This window comes from Oreochromis niloticus, linkage group LG15, assembly GCF_001858045.2.
Source record: "Oreochromis niloticus isolate F11D_XX linkage group LG15, O_niloticus_UMD_NMBU, whole genome shotgun sequence".
Classification (NCBI taxonomy): domain Eukaryota; kingdom Metazoa; phylum Chordata; class Actinopteri; order Cichliformes; family Cichlidae; genus Oreochromis; species Oreochromis niloticus.
This window is the reverse complement of record NC_031980.2, coordinates 14,299,002-14,319,642: the sequence shown is the minus strand read 5'-3', so window position 1 is coordinate 14,319,642 and position 20,641 is coordinate 14,299,002. Positions and strand designations below refer to the sequence as shown.

General features: G+C 38.9%; 1 protein-coding gene across 8 annotated transcripts in view; it reads left to right on the top strand.

The window, feature by feature from the left end:
* gphnb (gephyrin b) overlaps positions 1–20,641 on the top strand; it is a 111,834-nt gene that overhangs the window by 47,530 nt on the left and 43,663 nt on the right. For all 8 annotated transcript variants that reach the window (XM_013272050.3, XM_025899013.1, XM_019346308.2 and 5 more), the window contains exons 3-7: positions 939–996; positions 1,137–1,229; positions 8,446–8,540; positions 9,213–9,279; positions 19,846–20,118. In XM_013272050.3, the coding sequence (XP_013127504.1) occupies positions 939–996; positions 1,137–1,229; positions 8,446–8,540; positions 9,213–9,279; positions 19,846–20,118 (586 nt within the window). The remainder of the gene's footprint in view (positions 1–938; positions 997–1,136; positions 1,230–8,445; positions 8,541–9,212; positions 9,280–19,845; positions 20,119–20,641) is intronic.

The window sequence follows — 20,641 nt, the reverse complement described above, 5'->3', positions numbered from 1 at the left end:
TTCAAGGGCATTCTCTCTCTCGACATTTTTGCTGCTGTAAAGCTGTGTCTCTCGCTCCTTCCTGCCTCTATTTTCAGTCTCGTCGACTGTTTTCATCTCCTTCATTTCGCCCACATTTAAAATACATCCTGAGAGTCTCTGTCTTCTCTTCTGCATTTTCTCCATCGGTGTGTCCACAGCTGTGTGTTTTCTTGAATGTGTAATAAAGGTGTAGGCCTTATTCTAAAGGCCAGTGGTAGCTGAAGGACAGAGGATGCACCTGTCTAAAAATATGCCACATTTTCATTTCTGCTTTTTTCAAGCAATACTTTGTGCTTTACTGCTTTGGGAAATATATAGGAGATTGTATAATACTCGTGTAATATTGTATAATAGTCTTAGCCTGCTGTTTTGCAATGGCTTTTCACTTGTGTATGTAAATGATGGACAACATCCGCTTGAGTTTGCAGATTTCCATTGTGAAGTTTCTTGTTGATTATAAACCAGGCGTCACAAAGCATGCAGTGGATATGCTGCACACTTACTTTCTTCACTTTCTTCGATCGCAAGGTAGCCAAACTTTCTTCGGTATTTTAATCTAAATGGGACTGAAATTTACAAAGTGAACATCAGGAAGTATTAAATAAAGCTCTGAATTAGTGATTTAGACCATAAACTCATTAGGAAAATGTTTTTCTGTGTTAATTAATCAAATGAGAAGTAGGGTGATTTCCACATGGACTCCTATACCACTGGACTTTTTTCAGTGAAAAGAGAATTCGCCCCCTGCTGGCCAGGCAGTTTCTCAATGGCTTCCTTTTTTGGACCTCGAAGCCAAGAATATTGTAATGCAGACTTATGGTATATACTGAGTGCATAGATTTATTTTACCTCATTCTGGTGAGAGGTGAACATGGATGACTGCTTTGTGATCAAATCATTATTTCTACCTTTTACAGGTTGGGTGGTATGATCGCGGCCTACAAGATAGTACCTGATGAAATTGATGAAATTAAGGTAACTGCCATCTATTTAATGTATTCCTTTATTACAGGATATGTGTTTTTTGTTTGTTTGTTTAGCTTTGCTGTTTATCTGGATAGGTCGATCCCACGGTGAGCAGTAATTTGTACTCGCATGTGTGTGCTTTCTATCAGGAGACACTGGTGGACTGGTGCGACGAAAAGGAACTCAACCTCATTCTCACCACCGGAGGCACCGGCTTTGCCCCCAGAGACGTCACACCAGAGGTTAATTTACACATTTTTCATGAACACTTGTCATTCGAGTCATGCAATGGATTTACACATAATACATAATTATGTACCGCACTATAGTATTCAGGTGCTTTAAACTCTTAATGCTGACTTTGGCACAAGATCGTGGCTGAGCACTTCACTATGCATGCATCTTACTGAAGCTGTTTCTCAGTGTTATTATTTACTGCGGTCACACTCTGAATGAATAAGAAGTTCTCCCCATGTTTATGTGGGTTCTCTCTGGGTACTCTGGCTTCTTCTCGTAGTCCAAACACGTGCATGAAGTTAGATTACCCTGTAATTCTAAATTGTTCTTGCGGGCGAATGTGAGCATGAATGGTTGTCTGTCTCTTCGTATTAGCTCTGCAATAGATTGGCGACCTGTCCAGGGTGTACCCTGCCTTTCGCTTTATGGCAGCCAGCTGGGATAAGCTTTAGTCCCTCGGCAGCCCTGAATTGGATAGAAAGCGGAAGAAGATGAATGGTTATCCTCTTGATTTAATAATCCATGCTTGTCTGTGTTTACATTCAGGAACTGAGTTGCTGCCCTTTGTTTTTGTATCACTTCTCTCAGTAATGCAATGAGGGGGTCAGCGGTGCAGGTGCAGAAGAGGGCAAAGGCACACCAGAACGTTATTTGCGTTGGGAATTTGGTCTTGGTTTTAGAGCAATGACACGTGTGCTACTCACTCATGAAAATGCTTCACAAGTCACATTTTATTGCTTGCAGTATTTCATAACTGTAAAATTAGGTTTAGGGTTGAGCTGAAATACAGCTAGAAACATGTTACATAAGAATGAGCGAGGACAGCTCGAGTTGAAATATGGGCACTGTTTTCTTTAAGAGGTCGTATAAGGCAAACAAGGTCATACCACTGAAACACAAGAATGATTGCAGTATATTGACACGTAACAGAGCTTTAGAGGGTAGTGGATTTAAAAGGCAGGTGTTTCTTTTTGCTGCATGTGCTATATTCAGACAACTGCAGCATTTTAATACAGATCACATACGCGTGTTGCAGCACTGATAAACACACAGTGTAATTAGCCCCACAGTCAAATGGGAAATAAGAGGTAAGATTCTTCTTGACTCCCTTTAAAAAATAAATAAATAAATGTGCTGTGTTGTTGATAACTCTGAGATAATGGGTGGCATGTGGCATTATGACTGCACGGGGAGGTTTTTTCCTGCTTACTTGACAACATGAGGCCATAGCAGTTCCCAAATGTAAACACAATTAAGATTTCATTCTTGTGTCCAGAATCAGTCTTTAGTTAATTTAGATCAGATTATTCACAAAGTATGACATTGTGTTCACAGTTCCTGTATTTGAAGAGTATTATTACACAAATCAACAGTAAAACTTGGATTTTAGCTCATAACTTTACACCATGATACTTGCCTCCATCAAAATGCAAAATACACAGTTTTTGTTTACTTCTTTTAAATCCACGAAATCAGTAAAGGGGGAAATTCTCAGGTTGAAATTAGCCTGAACAACTTTATTTAACAGTTACAGAAGCAACTGCGCTCACGATACACTTCATTAGATACAGGTTGCTCATAGCTGCTTGGACCCCCGATTGTCTCCATAACTGCTTTTTCATTAGCTGGGCCCACGTCCTCATTTTAGGTTTGACAGCGTTTTAGTGGTAAAGGTGAATGGCTTGGACATGAATTGAGCTGCGGTTTGGGGAAGGCCTCGAAGGGGACTGGCGGTGCCTCCCGGTCCTGGCAGATCCCCATGTACTAAATAGAAGTGAAGAAGTTGACGAATTGAAAAGGGGAGGGAAGGTGGGGCATATAAACGAGAGTGAACCTATATAGATGAGAACCAGAAGGAGCGTGTTTGGAGGCGTGGTCCCGCTCCTTACATTCTGATACATAATCTCCAAAATTTTTCATGGCACAGATTCAACAAGTTGATGGAAACGTTCCTCACAGATTTTGGTCCCTGTTGACATGACGGCATCACACAGTTTCTGCACATTCTGTTCCAACATAGGAGATGGGTACACTATGATTATAAAGGAAAGGACATGGTCAACAGTAATACTTGAGTATATTGTGATGGTTAAACCATGCTCAGTGGGTAGTAAGGAGCCCAAGGTATGATAAAATGGTGAACTGTTGATACAAGGCAGGATGGCGCCATGCTTTCATGTTGTTTATGTCAAGTTCTGAGCCTTCCATTCAAATGTCACAGCAAATATCAAGACTCATCAGACCAGACAATGTTTTTACAGTCTTCTGATGTCCAATTTTGGTGAGCCTGTGTTTTAATTGTAGCCTCAGTTTCCCATTCTTGGCTGTGTGGTCTTCTGCAGCACATGTTGTGCTTTCAGAGATGCTCTTCTTCATAACGAGTGTTTATTTGAGTTACTGTTGCCTTTTTTGAACTTTAAAAAGTCAAGCCATTCTCCCTGTCTTTTTCTTGAAGTTTATTTTTGAGTATTGTAGCCTAGACAGCGGAGCACACAGGAAAGAGAAAGAGCAGAGGGAACAACAAACAGGAAATGACCCCGAGAATTGAACGCGGGCCTCTTCGGTGACCGTTCAGCTGCCACCTGAGTCTAGCTGTTGTCCTCTGACTTTTGCCATCAACGAGTGATTTTCTCCCGGAGAACTGTTGCTCACTGGGTATTTTCTCTTTTTCAGACGATTCTCTGTAACCCCTAGAAATGGTTGTGTGAGAAACTCCCAGTTAGATCAGCAGTTTTGTAAATACTTAGACCAGCCCATCTGGCACCAACAACCATGCGACAAGTCACTTAAATCACCCTTCTTCCCCGTTCTCATGCTCAGTTTGACCATGTCTACGTTCTCAAATGAGTTGCTGCCCTGTGATTGGCTGATTGCTCGTGTGTTAACAAGCTTGGGGAACAAGTGTACAAAGTTGTGGTTGAGTGTATGTTGTCAGTGCACAGTCAGAAAATGGTTTGTTGTAGTTGTTGCTACAGCTATATTTTTTTTTTTTAATTATTCATGAGTAGTCGCCGTTACTGTATCAAAAACAACTAACTTGATTTCAGCCAACATGAAGTACAAAGTTTTTAGTGTTATATTTTATTTGAATCCATATTCATACACGTGTAAATAGAGCCTAGTGTGGAGGCTGTGCACAGTCTTTTGTCTTTGCATGCAGTCAGCAAACCTCTCAGTATCACACTCACCAACACAAACGCATACAAGCAATCTGTGGTTCTCAGCAGTATCATTGGTCCTCATCAATCATGGGAGACAGCAGCAACCTTCCTGGAAAAGGGAATACGCATACACGCTGTAGTCACTGATAATACTTGCTATCTGATTCAACCCTGCATGTTGGAAACAATCATATCTTTCTGTCTGTCTCTATGTTTGAAGGCTGTACATGACACATGTAACTGCTCTGACTTGCTTTTAGTTATAACAGAAGTAACAGTTGAATGAAATTCATTACCCTGTACCTGATTTCAAATGCTTTAAGATGTGTAAGTGTGAATCTTATCTTAGCTGTAAGTGTTAATTTATTCTTAAACACTACATGTTACTGAATTTTACATTGCATCCATTACTGACTATAATAATCCCTGTCTCAGCTCTCTGAATGCTAATAAATCCTCATCTGATCAGCTTGCTCTTCATCTACATTTATCAGCATTAGCCACCAAATCACTAGAGTAATATATACAATATGTTCTTGGTCAATCCATGCATCTATCCATCAAGACAGTTAATGCTGAATGACTGTAAAGTCAAACCTGAACTGACTAGATATTAATTGTTTTATTCACAATGTTTGTTTGCATTATGGAGAAGATGGTGTGTGAGTCTTACTTACTTTTTAAGGACATGAACAGCAGAAGTGTAACTGAGTTACTGTATATTTTTTATTGCTAGTACTCTGTCTTGTAGATGTGCTGCTATCCGACAAGTACTTTTTGGATTACCACGCATCTGCTTTTCTCTGCTTCACTCTGCTTTTTTCAACCTTTTATGGTGTTTTTATGTCTTTTTACTGGCTTTGTTACCTCTGCCAAGCAGGATATGTTTTTGGTAGAGTTTTCATGTGTCATTCTTTCTGAAAACATGATAGCCCGAAAAGTTTAGAACAGATTCTGATAAAACTTTGTTAACATGACCCCACTTGACACAATCTATTAAAATTTGCCTGACCCTAACCCTAACCCATCAGGATGTTCAGGGTCAACTTAATGATTTATTGACAAAATGCCATAAAACTTTAAACTATTGTTCTTAAAAATGTGGTGTGTATTGTTAACATATAGAAAGTACTGCATGAGGATTTAAAATATCATGTCACATTTGACCTTTAACCCCTCCTACAAGATTAATATTGTTGATCTGAATATCTTAAGCAATAATAATGCTATATAGACCAATTTTAAACTATCTTACTACAATACTTTGTATTGACAACATATAGGTGTAAAGGTAGTAATATATAGGGATTATAAAATATCCCATTATGTGATATGTTATATATGTTATGTGCACTACAGTAAAAGTTTATAACTGTTTAAATACATAACAGTTTAAAAACATGATCAATGTTCCTTAATATGCTTTTTTTTAAACAAAAACTTGCGATCAAAACTTTTAAACATTTAAAAAAATCTGCTACTAAACAATGAAATGAATGCTACAGATTTACTGCATCCATATAAATGCACAACTTCTGTCAGGTATATTAAAATGGGTTTCAACAGCGCAAATAATAAAAACCTGCACTTTGCACTTGTTTTTACTTCACTACAAACATCTTAAAGTACAGTTAAAAAGAAGAAGAAAACAAATACATACAAAATACAATGCTGTTCCCGTAAAAGTAAATACTGCCTGGAGAGTGAGCTGCCTGGGTGGAGGTTTATACTCTCGGAGTGCTTCTTGGATTTTTATGTACTTGCAGCTCAAAAAGCTTAAAACTGCCTTCTGTAGCTTCATTCCCCTTCATTTTATATGATCGCAAAAGGCAAACAGGCTTCCTATTATTTTGCTTTTCTCTAGTCTTATTGACCACATGTGTTACTAGGAGTAAGATTCACCCATTCACTCATACAGTGATTTATTCTTTGTATACATACATGCACACTGATGAATACATCAAGGACAGTTTGGGGTACTCGGATTTGAGGACCAATTACGCATTGTCCATGGAATAAAGAAACCTCATGTGCGGGTCGGTATTTATCCAGATTTATAGCTTTCCTTTAAAAAGGACATGTTCAGTGTATAACTTTGACAAGGCCACGTATTCTTTCTGAAGCGATTAATGTAAAAATCCCATTCTTACAAGATTTAAAATCAAATGACTTCTTACTTTTAATATGTACATGAATGCGTGCAAGCCATCATCACTCTGCATTTAGATATTTAATACATCTGAAACCTTTTTCGGGGTCCTATTGAGTAAGATTCCATCACATAACATTACATTGTGAGTTCTTCAACCTGCACTTGCCATCATATACTGTCATCACATACTGTCATCAAATACATATCAATTAAAAAACAAAAAATTCACATATTATTTTGTCTATAAGTGAAGAAAAAAATGTGTAAAATCTGGCAGAGTTCATCAAAAGCATGCCACAAAAATATTTGTGGAGTGGAATATCAGGCATAGATCTCTGCCTTCTTGATTCTGCGTGATGTATTCGATGAAGTATGAGTCGAGCTTAACCCCTCACTGTCTCCATCCTTCCCTCTTGTTTCTCATTCACTCTTCCTCAGTTCCCTCCCACACTCTTTCCCTTCTCCTCATCTCTCTCCCTTCCCTCCCTCCCTTCCCTCTCCTCTCCTGAGTCCAAGCCTGAGATGCTCATCAGTGGCTCCTCTCCTTTGAAGTTCTTCCTCTCCCCTCTCCCTCGCTAATGGTGCGTTTGAAGTGTCACTCAACTCAAGGGCACCCAACACACACAGCTGGAGGACCGGGCACTTTTTTTGCCATCTATCTGTCAGGAATGTGCTGCATCAACTTTGGTCCCATAAACATATCTGTACACTAAAAAATTAAAAGCAAATATTTTAATAAAGAGCTGTTTCCACCATATAGCCTTTAATCTGTCTGACTTGCATATTATGGGCAACAATGAGATACTATTCATTTTTTTATCTATATTTTTTTTCCTATAGTCGGTTTTGCTTAGGCAGCAAAAGTCTGTACAAAAGTATTGAACCACCAATCATTTCTTGATATTTTGCAGACTTTTTAAGTGGTCTTGAGTAATAGTTCTCTGGGCTTTTTTGAACATTGGTACCTGACCACTTTCAGGTACCACTGTCCAATTTTTTATGCCACTTAACACTCACCTATGAATCATTCAAGTGTAAAAAAGGCACAGAACTCAAGAGATGAAACCATGTTGTGCCTACACATACCAGATAATGTGTCTTTAGGCACCCTGTTACTTGCAGCCTGTCAAAACATCATTTGTTCTGTTTGTTTAATTAAATTTGCACACACACAAAAAAAAAACTTTACACAGTTTGATAAGCATTAAATAGTATTTTCACACCAACAAGGTGATTCCCAAGCAGCTGTTAAAGTTTTTGAGGAAACTGGATGAGTTCAGAAGCAAAGAAGGGATGGCAGGCCTAATAAACAACTACAACAGATGAACAGTATCTGAAAGTCATGATCTTAAGAAATGGGAAGAAATCCTGACGCAGGACATGAGAGATGCATCTGGCCCTTTGGCTGACATCATGGGAATACAGTTGGTTTCTGTTGTTATTGATTTATTTAGTTATATTTGCAATTTCTCGCATTAACACACAACAAGAGATCCACTTCAGAGGCTTCTGCTAAGAGCTGGGTTTAGACAAAGGTGCTGCACGCTGTGAATTCATTTGGCAATTGCCTGCTGTACTCTTATATTGGTTAGGAGGTGAAAGGCTATTTAAGTCTGATAAGACTGGATTGGATGTTTGCCTTCTCATGTGCAGCTCTGTCATGTTATGCTATGCCACTGATTAGAGTCAGTGGCAACTAAACACTTTCAAGCATGCAGGTATTTGCGCCATCAGATCTTTACAGCTGTCTCTTTACAGCATATAATATAATTCCAGTGTTTCCCCTAATGAGTATTGCTCCAGTTTGCTCAGAGAAGGAACAGCAGCAATGTTTTTAGTTGACATGGCATGGCTCGCATGGTTGGCTGGACAATGATCACACTAACAACTCTCCTCCTGTCTCTCCAGGCCACTAAGGAGGTGATAGAGCGCGAGGCTCCAGGGATGTCTCTGGCAATGCTGATGGGATCCCTCAACGTCACACCACTGGGCATGCTTTCCAGGTCAGATGCATTTTAGTACAGACAGCACAGCAGAATCACACACACCAGAGTTATTATAACACTGCATTTTCTAAGAAGTCCTAGTTTTTATTTCATTTTGATTTTTGTTTTCAATTAAGTTTAGTTTCCGTAAGTTTCCAGTGAAGTTCGATTACGAGTGGATTTCTATTTTTTTCTTTTGGTTTAATTTTTATTGTTTGAAAATCTTTAGTTTCATTGTTAGTCTTTTTCATTATTAGTGTCTATGTTGTAGGACTAATGTCAGAGGAAACATTTAGGAAAGTCAGTACGACAAAACACATTTTATTTTCATTTCATTATTTAATTCTTGTATCACCCTAACATGGGGAAAGTTTTCCCTTCAAAGTAGTGATTCCAAGCTCAGACTAAACTGCAGCACAGCTAATGTTAAAATGTCCTGTGAATCTGACATTAAAATTACTGTATTTAAGTGTTCAAGGCAGGTAATTAGGCAGGTTTTTTTTAGTAGACCCTCTTTCTTCATGGTTAAGAAGACCATAACACTTTCTTATTTTTATCACTTGTTTTAAGGAGATTTTGGTTTTACAGTGGAAGAAGAGCAGCACCCACATTTGTCACTATAATTGAGCATATTTCTCACAGCACTTTGTTCCGCTGTATTCATTTAAACTTTCTCTGTCTGTTTTTTAGACCTGTGTGTGGTATCCGAGGGAAGACACTTATTATTAACTTACCAGGAAGCAAGAAAGGTTCCCAGGTAGGAGAAACCGCAAGCAAGTGCATCATGGGCTTTCTCTTATGGATTTTTTAAAAAAAACAAAAAAAACAAAACAGACTCACCTGAAATAAGAGATGAACATTCATGTTTATGTGGTTCAAATATATACTGTACATCACAATCTGTGTGAAAGCTTCCTAGAGTAACACCGTTGCAGTTTTTAAAGCCAGTGCTGGCAGAGGCAGAAACACCGGGCCAGCCTTTAAAAGCTTTAGACACAAAAGGGGATGCCGAGTTGAGGGGTCCAAGTAGTCGGTGGTCTCTAGCTATTGAAGGCAACCAAGCAGGGTGTGCAAACTTGAGAGGAGAGTCACAGGCGGGCAGGGAAGCTGACGGTTTGCTGGCACATATATAGTCTAGCAGACAAAGGAGCTGAATTACAAAAGTAAAAATCACAATAAGGACTAGGAAACAATAGAAGAGCCCACAGTTGATATTTGACAATTGAATTATTATATGTGAGAGCTGATTTCGGTGTGTGTGTGTGTGTGTGTGCGCACCTGTCTCTAGGTCTCTCCTTCTCTCAGGCCAGTATAAATGGCCTGTTTAAGGTCATGCCAAAGGAACTCAATCAAAACTAAGTCTGAAATTTAACTAGGGATTTTTTTGTTTTGTTTTGTATTGTTTTTTAGCCTTTTAAGCCCTATGCTGGTGTGTTTTGGACTGTCATCCTACTGAGCTTGATAGACATTCTCCTTTTCTGGTAGAGAGCAGAATTTACGATTGCATTAAATATGGAAAATCATCCAGGTTGTCCAGCAGCAAAGTAGCCCCACTTCTACCACCATGTTTGATTGCTAGTATGATGTTCTTCCTATGAAATGCTGTGTTAGTTTTACTCCAGATGTAATGGGACTCAAACCTTCCACAAAGTTCAACAAGAATATTTTCCCAAAAGTCTTGGGGATCATCAAAATGATTTTTGGCAAATCAGGAAATAAAAACAGGAAGGAGGCAAACACTTTTTCACGTATATATATATATACAGTATATACCCTGGTTTGGAGCAGATTGTGTTCATTTTTACTTAAAAATGGGCTGCAAGCTTTCATTTACACTATGTTTCTGTGCTATGCAGATTCTCTGCTGAACACATCTTTCATACATCCAAACTTTTAAGTCTTATTTTACCGACACCGCAGAATGAAGCACTGCTGCAAAGTCCCCGCAGCACAAACTGTAATACATCACTGTCACTGGAATTTGCATGCATTCTTTCGGTGATGCTGAAAATGCGTGAATATGTTTTTATGCGTGGTCCTAATGTCCTGCTAAGTCTTTTTTTCCACACTGTTGGAACTGTAGCATTTGTAGGCTAATATTTAATTTTTTTTAAAATTATCTGACCTGTAAAATCTAGTTGCTCCAGATCATTAGACATGTTTGCATATGACATGTTTGCTTGCTGCCAACCAAGAAAACATATTGTAAAATATTTTAGTTAGTCCATGTAGTGTGAGAAAATTGGAGCTTAGCGAATTATTCTTGAACAGTTACTGTGTCCAACTGTGTTTGTTTCAAATTTTAGGCTGACCTTTCTGTGCAAAATACCTCTTCTGAAACAAAGTAAAGAGCAGAGTTCATGGTAGTGCTTCTGGTTCTTTATTGTTGTAGCTAGTTTGCTTTGACCTGTTTGCCTGAATAGCATTAGCTTAATGTTGTAACACCTGAAGCTCATCTTATGTTGGATTCTGCCCACTGTTGCATTTACTCATTACCCCTGTGCGTGTAAACACCAGGTGCACCATTTGTATATGGATTTGTTGTTGTATGGTGTAGTTGTGTGCCTCTGTCTGCTTGGTTTGACTGATTGATTACTTCTGTGCAGACTGATCTGCAGGTGGACTTTGGTGTTTGTGTTGTCATGGTAAGCCCACATTGATGTTTTAATGTTTCTATGTTTTGATTTGCTTTAATGTAACAGAGGTTAGCACAATGGACAATATTACTTAAATGTGAAATGAGTGAAAATTGCAAATTTTATCTCTGTGAGTAGTGGGTGAGACTTCGCGTACAGCCGGCATCGTCTGTGCAAACTACTGGTAACCGCAGCAATCTGCTACTGAACGAATCAATCACTAGAAGGCTTTTGGTCCAGCATTAGATACCTCTTTGTGATCAAATTCACTTAATGACTGCGATCAGACACTCGGTTGCCTCCGACTAGGCAACCTGTGCAAGTGCCTTGTGATTGAAGTGGTCACCCAGAGCTTGAGGATATTGCATGCTCATCTCCTGGATGTCACAAGGATGTTACTGTTCTACTTTTAACTTAGTGTAAATGAGCCATTACACTGATTGCATTACTTCTAAGTTGATAAGCAGAATCTTTACAAAGAGCTTCTGAGCAACGACAGGCTCCAAACTCATTAGAACTCAGAAACTCATTAAACCAGTAGTAAATACAACTGCAATCACTGATACAAAAGTCAGAAAACCTGTGATCATTGAAAGATAATTGAATACACCTGTGATTACTAGTAGGTCTATTTGCATGAACATGAAAATGTCCTTTGTATACCAGAACTGTCTGAACTTTATGCATTAGCATGGCTCCACACGGAAGATAATTTCTAGAAAAGTCTGATTTTTAGACCTTACAAAGGATGGAAAAGGATGCAGGAGACTTGGTAAACAGATAAAAAGCAGGGGAAACACGGCAACAACAGTATGAGCAGTAAAAAAACAAGCCATGGCGACATGGCACAACTCGTTTCCTCTCTCTTTACCTCAAAAATGTACGATTAAAAGTTGCTAAATAAAAAGAAACTAGATAAATATTGGGAGCACATTCTTTGTCCACATGAGACCAATATAAAATTTTTTGGTTCATATGGGATCCAGCATGTTTGGCGCAGTCCAGGGCAAAACGATCACTGGGAATGGACAGTGCCGACAGTGAAGCAATGAAGTGGGAGTGTGATGATACAGAGCACAAGGTGTTAGGAGATGACATTTATAGATGGCACTGTGAATCCCTGTAAATGTTTTTAAAAAAATAAACTGGCTGACAAAATGACTCTGGGTCCTTCAGAAACCCGCAGAAGAGAGGAATTCCAGCTTTAAGATCCAAAGCATTCATCCAAAATCACACAAGAGTTTCTAAAGATGGAAAAACTATGAAACTAGGCCTCGCCAAGGGTATCACCACACCAATCCAATAGAGTACCTTTGGGGTATTTTAGAAATGTAGGCAGAGTAACTAGCAAAGTGCAGTTAGTCTGTGTTTTAAATGGCAAAAAAACAAATCTCTCCATAAATCTACACGAATAATGTTCTTTGTTGTACCGATTCCCTACTGTGAGGCCTTTATTTTTATTAAAATAATTCTCAACTGTTGTTCCCGATGCCCAACTGTTCACTTCAGAAGACATTTAGTTATTGTAATTAAATTTTGAACCATTTGACAATGAAGTCTTAATATTAACTGTTAACTGTTGTCTACTGTATATCTAAATATATGAATGAATTTGTGGGTTTGAGTTTATAACTTGCGCATGTGATTTCATATATGTGCTCATATTTGTTTATTGCAATGTAAAACTCTACATACGCTTGTAATTATATATACGTGAATGTGTTTTCACCTACTGCCGTCTCCTTCTCGACCTTCTTCTCCCTCTCCGCCTTGCTCACCTGCACATCTATCGCTGTCTCGTTACACGCCCGCGTCTCCTGATCGATTTTAGTATTTCTTTCAATCAATTACACCACCTCTCCCCATCTGCTGCCATATTAGTGTCTCCCTCAACAACCTCCAGTGAAAGTTAACGGCACAGGAAGCCCATTGCGGGCTTTTATTACAATGATCTCCTGTCATAAAGATAACAGGGATGTCCAGCTGAGCCAGCCGGACGAAGCCCCTTGTGTCCGACTGTCAGCTGCACACCTTTTAGCTCCTCATTTAGTCTCTTTGGCCTCATTTATACTGCAGATATAATCCAAAGCATGTCCATTTACAGCATTTAAATATCAAGTTTTCAGCTAAATACTTTAGATCTTTTTTTTTTTTTTGTACAGTGAATTAATAATATGTGTTGTTGATGCTTTAATTCTGTCTCCACTGTAAAGAGACTTTGAAATAATGGTGATGAGAACATGGTTTTACCCTCAGAGCCAGTAAGCTGGTAGTCTTCTATGGACTGTGTTCTGTAACTGCTTTTATAAATACATTCTGACTAAAGTAGAAATACTTTTGGTATGAAAATGACATGAAAGGGTGCTCCAGTGATTTACCAGTGGCCCTTTTTTTTTAGGTTTCAATAATCATAAGACACGAAAAAAACTGAAGCAGCAAACGGGCAGTTATTGATGTGAAGCTTGGAAATCGGCATCTTCCATGATGCCTCTCAGTAGCATGTTACTTTTGGACTCTTGTGACAACCTTGTTATCCTTCCTTCTGGAAGGCAGTATTAAAATTTTGGTTAGGCATCATAATTTAGGCAACAGTGTTTTTCTTCTCACATCTCACATAATTGATAGGAAACTGATCATTACCGTGTAACTGCAGGTTGCTGTTGCTCTCTTCCCCCAAATTTCCCTTCGTGTTGGAGTGTGGAGACACGTTATGTATTCTCAAACTATGCTACTTAAGCGCTACATAAAAGAATAACTTAGCAACAGTTACACTGCAGTTGGAAAGTGCACAGTTTTTTTTCTTTCATTTCATGCTGACTTCATCATTAAAATACATGCTAATAATATTGTTGGTAACAATGTTTCAACCCACAGTGGGAAAGGCTTTTCCGCACAGTGCAATGACATTTTTGTCCAGTGGGCGAATTTTGTTTTAGTTTCTTACTAAAACCCGCAGAGCTGATGCAAATTAATTTAGCCATTTCAACATGGTTTTACACCTTCTTATTGTAGCCATACACTGTTTAACATTTTCAGCTCTCATTTCTGAGAACTCATCATTTGAATTTTTTTTTGCTTTATCTATGCATGTACAGTCATGAGCACAGCCCATGATAGAATAGACTTTCAGCCAAACTTTAGCTGACGGCCTTACATATGACTCAAGAATATTTGGTCTAGAAAATGCTTTGTGATCAACTCAATAACTGCAAGGTGTCCCGGTCCTGTAGCTGCAAAACCACTTCACCACAGAATGTGGTGTTTGTGCTGATATGTTGTGTTTGGATTTTACCAAATGTGGTGCCAAACATTTCTACTTTTTCTTATCTGTCCAAAGGAAATAGTTCGAGTTGTGCACAAGATTTGACATTGTTCAAATCTTGTGGTGTGTCCAGATGCGACTTTACAAATCTAAGCCGTGCTTCCATGTTCTTTGTAGAGAGGAGATTTTTTCCATTAGCATTTAACATGCTAACTGAGGCTTTAGAGTCTGAGATGTAGGCATTGTGTTTTTTTGCAATCTCTTAGGATTACACAGTTTGTTTTTGGAGTAATTTTGCTACCACTATCTTCCACCTCTGGGAAGATTGTGGCATTGTATTAACACATACCTGAATGATCCAGACAACCAAACTGCCAAAACCTCTACATTTGCTGGTTATAAATTAATGCATGGAAAATACTGAAAAGCTTTATTTTCCACACAGCGTACGCATATTTCAAAGACTGTGTGTATCCACTGTACTGTACAGTTCTGTGTTACTGTACACAGGAGTAATTACATTGCTGAACAATGTAATCGCTTGGCGATGGTGGGAAGGAAGAATTTCCTTTTAAAAGGAAGACCCTTCGGCAGACAGGACCAGATGGGGCGCTATGTATCAAGTCTGGCTGAGTGATGAAGGGAAAGAGAAGTGAAAAAAGGAGTGCATGGATGTTGAACTTTCAGCTATCAGGCCCCTCACCTGTGGAAACAAGTTGTGATTCAAGAGGCAGATAAACTCTCTACTTTTTAGATTATGCTTCAAACTTTAATTTTTTGACAGATATTAGAGTTGGAGCTGGATTAGGTGGCCCTGTATCGGTTTGTTTGCATGTGTGAGGCTATGGACAGCTTTCCTTTTAGGTTTTGTGAAAGAGAAGCGGTAGCAAAAAGGTGCCTGCAAGTTTCCAGACTAAAAGAATAAAATTACAAGATACACATGGAGTGAGATTTTCAGCCTATTTTCAGGACGTGAATCAAAAGTCAGTCCCCTCTTTAGAGTACATTTTTTCTACTGCTTTGGAGAGCTTTGACCACAGTTGTGTTTCGGTTCTGTCCTGTTGCCCTTTTAGCCTCTGTTCATTACGTCTCATTTACGTAATGAACATTGCATTTCTGTTTAATTTAATTCAGTGCTGGCACTTACCGATAACGAAGATAACATCAAGATAATAGTCCATGAGATCTTTAAAATCTGTCTTTAAACGGTAGCTTTTAGCATTTAACTTTGGATGCCATTAGAGGATAGTATAACCTCAGAGAGAGACTGAGACATGTAAGAAAACTATGTGAGCAGCCGTACTGTATATGCAGGGCAGTTGACTCAGTCAACAAGTTCAAATAAACCACAATAGTCTTCAGATTATGAATACAGTTTGTGCCTGTAACACATATCAGCTGTTTTAAAAGTTCTGTTAAAAACAGGTAATATTTTGGTATTTCTTGTAACTTTATTGATCTAGAAACTGAAGCATGTCCTTAACTTGCACTGAAGATGTGTTTATATTGCCCATTTCTTTTTCTTCTTCTTATGCTCCAGCATTTATTCTTTGCTGTTCTCAATTCTATTTTTCTCTTCTTTCAATTTGTCTCTCTCTGAATCTCTCTCTCTCTCCTCTACCCCAAAACTCTTTATCTCTTGAGATCTCATCCACTCTCATCTCACTCACTACTTTTCTCTCTCCTTCTATCTTTCTGTCATCCTTTCTCACCCTTTCTCAGAACAGCAATGCCTTCCCCTCTTCCTCCATGCCTCTCTCTCTCCTGCTCGTGTGTCTGATCCGTTGGCAGTATATCCAGGGATTCTGCTCTTTAGTGTTCTTGACAGTTACTCTCCTCCAGGACAAAACAGAGAGAAAGAGCAGAAAAAAACACTCCTAATGTAGCTAAACAAAAAAAGAAAGAAAAAATTCCCAGCATGCATTAAATGTGCAAAACTGGAAAGGATGAATATATCCAGGCTCTTGACACAATCCTCACTCATTCTTTAGCGGAGTCCGTCCTCTGTACATCTCAAGCCCACCCAGCCCTTCTCTCTGCATCTTCCAGACATGCTCAGATGTAGGCATCAAACTCAGCAGCAAGAGGCATAAACAGCCTTCGTTTTGCTGAGGGGTTTTGGAAGAAAATGCGCGAGAGAAATGGGGATGTAGGGTGTAAAGGTTAGCTTGCGGCTATGCAACAGGACGGACTGGCTTTCATCTACTGTTTTGAGTCCTCCTGCCTGGCTTTTTTAATGTTTATGCACAGTGGTGCTGAGAATGCTGTCTCAGTAATGCATGAATTGCAGTTTGGATTTATGAAGTTTGAATTCAGTCAAGCTGAGGTTAGCATTGTCAGATTTAATGCGGATTCCGATATGTACACATTAAAACAGACAGTGGAGTGGAAGAGTTGCCCCGAAAGCCCATTCACGGGCAGTGTAAAGTGTGGGGGCGATTAATAATGTATCTCCTCCATGCTTGAAATACACAGGAAGATAAATAATTTCACAGATTAGCTCTTGTCTTGGGAGTGAAGAGAATGGGGCGTTTAGCCGACGAGCCCACGGGCACATTGACACACACATACATGGAGACATTGGAGAAGGAAACTGGGATGGATGCAGAGAGGAAGTACCAGAGCAAAAGCTAATAGACATGTAGCCAGGGAGAGGAACTGTGATTTCTTCAAATGAAATCTTTGTGCCTCAAACAGGTCGCACCTCTGTGTGTCATATGGTCAGTAGTTTGCACCCTAAAATCTCACAAACTGTATATTACAGAAATGCTTTCCTCACATGTTTTCTACAGAGGCCTTCTGTCTGCGGGAATGTCAATGCATCACTTCCTGCATGTTTGACTGTCATAACTATGATAATACGTTGCTCCCACGTCTTACCTAAATAAACTTTTACTCTCAGTACTGAGTGAAAGACTGGAATCATCACTCAATTATTTATTTACTGTTGGGAAAATGGGAACTAGGGGCAGGGAATTATTAAAATTATTACATGGACAAACAGGCAAAAAGTGAGTTTGTATAATTGTAGCGAGTTTGAAAGTCAATATTTGGTTTGACCATATTGAACTCTCTTATGCAAGCGTTCTTCTAATTTCTTTAATTAGTCTTCAGGATTAGTTCTCCAGGCTTCTTGAAGGACATTCAAAGCTTTTTTTATGGTCTTTTCTCTGTCAAGATGATCTGACACTGCTTCAATAATGTTGAGGTTTGGGCTCCAGTGAGGCCAGTCGATGACTAATAGTGCTCCATTACGTCTTCTTTTATCCAGGTATGCTTTTACTGTGTTGGCAGTGTGTTTGGGATCATTGTCATGCTGAAAATGAAGATTTTGCAAATCAAATACTTTACAAATATTATTACATGATGGATTAAATTTTCAAATTTAGATTATTTACTGCATAAGACCCGTTGCCCCTAATATTCAGTCCGGTTCTTGTGTAATTGGGCATAACTCAGCCTTTTTTCCCTGTTTCCCTTCCTTAAGAATGGCTGACAGCTTCCATTGAGACCATTTGTGATACAGCTTCAGGGAACAGTAGATGGATCAACTGAAGGGCCAGATGCATCTCTCAGGTCCTGGGTCAGGCACTTCTTGGATTTTTTTTGTAGTTCTTAAGACCGTGGCTTTAAGATGCAGATTCCAGTTTCTTCAAATTTTAAAGGACAGAACAGGGCCAATTTTTGACTAATAGTTATTTGGGAATCACCTTGTTGGTGTCCGACTGTGATACATTCGGTAATAATTGGCTAAATATCCAATTTGAAAAAGGTTCTTTGCTAAGTTGGTTAATTGCTGGGTCTTCTCTTGAGTTAGATGGTTGTTTTATGCCTGTATAAATCATAGGCCAGTGTTAAACGGCTTAAGAAACAAAAAAAGCACTAAAAAATGGTCAAGGACTGGACTGAAATGAGTAAAAAAGCAACTAATGTTCAGAGAAAAACTGGGAGACCTTCAGCAAGTTTGGAGAACTATTTCTCAAGACCACTTTTAAAAAAAAATTAAAAAATTGCAGGAAAGTATGGCACCTTGGATGCAAAAACTAAAGAAATGTAGGAGGGCTTGAGACTTTTAAACAATATTGTAATATTCAGATTACAGAATACATGCCCCAAAATGTAGTTTGTAACCTATTCTGTTAAGTTACTTAATGTGAGTAACGTATTCTGAATACTTTGGGTTACTTGATATATTGTCATGCTTTTTGCAACTACATGAATATACTATTGCTGTGTGATTTATTACTATGACTGAAGGCTACTCGCCACCTAGCTAACGTTGTTAGCTGGCGTTAGCTGAGGTTAGTTCACAGACCGCAGACTGCTAGTTGCAAATAATCATCTGCAGTTCTGAAAGCAATACCAACTAGATCTTTAAATCTTAATATAAAATGAGTAACAGTAGGGTGGACATTAGGTAAGGCTGCGTTTTTTGCAGTGATATCGTATAGAAAACTTTGTCTTTATCAGTAATATGTTTTCTTTCTGTCTTCTTTCAGAACTGCACATGATTATTTGCAGCTAGCAGGTTGTAATGCAGCCTTCAGTAATATTAGTAAATCACACAGCAATAGTACATCGAAGATACTGAAGTGGCACATAACCCAGGTACCTACCACAACCAAAACAAGGAAGTTTTAATAAGCTAACATTAGTTTTTAGAAAAGAACTTACTTCCAGATGTTTCTTTAGGTTAGAGGTGGAGTCTTTTGACGCTGAGAGCAGCTTGGTTGCTGGCAAACAGAGTTTGCATTGCACGGTCAGATTTCCTGTCAGAGCCTTTATTTGCATGTTTTGTTTGGGTTTCCGGCAATGCGTGGAATTACCAAAAGTAGAGAGGGGATAGCCTAACATATGAAACAGGAAAAGACTGCAGTGTAATGCATTTATTTCAAGAAGGTAACAGTAACAGAATACAGTTACTCATATTTTGTATTTTAAATACGTATCACCACTACATGTATTCATTTACTCCCCAACACTGTTAATATTTAAGTTAATCTTTAACATTTTATCATGTATTTTCTACATTAAAACCCTCCAAGTCTAAGAACATCATGTTCTCCTTTTCCTGATAGATTTTAGAAGTGACACTGTAATTTTGAGAATATTGGCAGTCCTGTATGACCTGGAAATGTTGAGTTTAACTAGCACTACTTCAATGTTGATTTAAAATTACAGGAAGAGAAAACTTAATCTAATTAGTGGGAAAAAACAACATCGCTTTGAAAAACTGATACCGATATGTGTGAAAGAGGTCAACTATAAATCTGTTCTTCCACTGACAGAAAAAGTCCTTCAGGTTCAGGTCATAACACTCAAATGTGTTCAACCAACCTTCACTTTCTTCATGCTGGCAGCTATTAGATGAGATTGAGCCATGATTTAAACCCTCATTAGGACAACTGTGCTTAATCTGTTCCAGGAATGCTTCCAGTTCATCCTTCCAGCGCTGCCGCACGCCATCGACCTTCTTCGGGACGCAGTGGTGAAGGTAAAGGAGGCAGCAGACGAGCTGGAGGACTTGCCTTCACCGCCACCGCCCCTCTCGCCACCTCCAAACAGTTCGCCACGCCGCCAGACAGAGGATAAAGGCGTGCAATGTGAGGAGGAGGATGAGGAAAAGAAGGACAGCGGTGTGGCGTCCACCGAGGACAGCTCCTCCTCCCACATAACCGCCGCATCCATTGCCGCCAAGGTACCAGGACAGAGGAGAGGAGAGGGGAGGGTTGGTTGTTCCATTAAAATTACATTTTTCTCAGATTTGATTTCATCCATTTCATCGTCATTACATGTTCACGTCATTCATAGAAGATAATGTTAAAGTAGTACTTTCAGCACCAGTAAATTGTTGAATATAATAACTGAATATAACAAAGGCTGTGCCAGTGAGATGTAATTATAAAAATTATATAAATAGCAATTGCAAAGTATATTTTTCTGATCTTTCTTTGAAGTTGAGAGTTCAAATAGAAAACAGTTATGCACAATTGCTGCTCATCCAGGCAGATAAGATAGTGCCATGATATTTATTTTTTGCAGATACACTATATGGTCAATACTGGGCCATATTGCATCATCATTGAATTCAGATGTTTTCAGTCACATTGCCACAGGTGTGTAAAATAAAGCATCTAGCTATGTCTTTACAAGCCTTTGAGAAAGAATGGATCTTTCTAAAGATCTCTAAACCTCCTGTGGCATTAACATCAGCATTACAA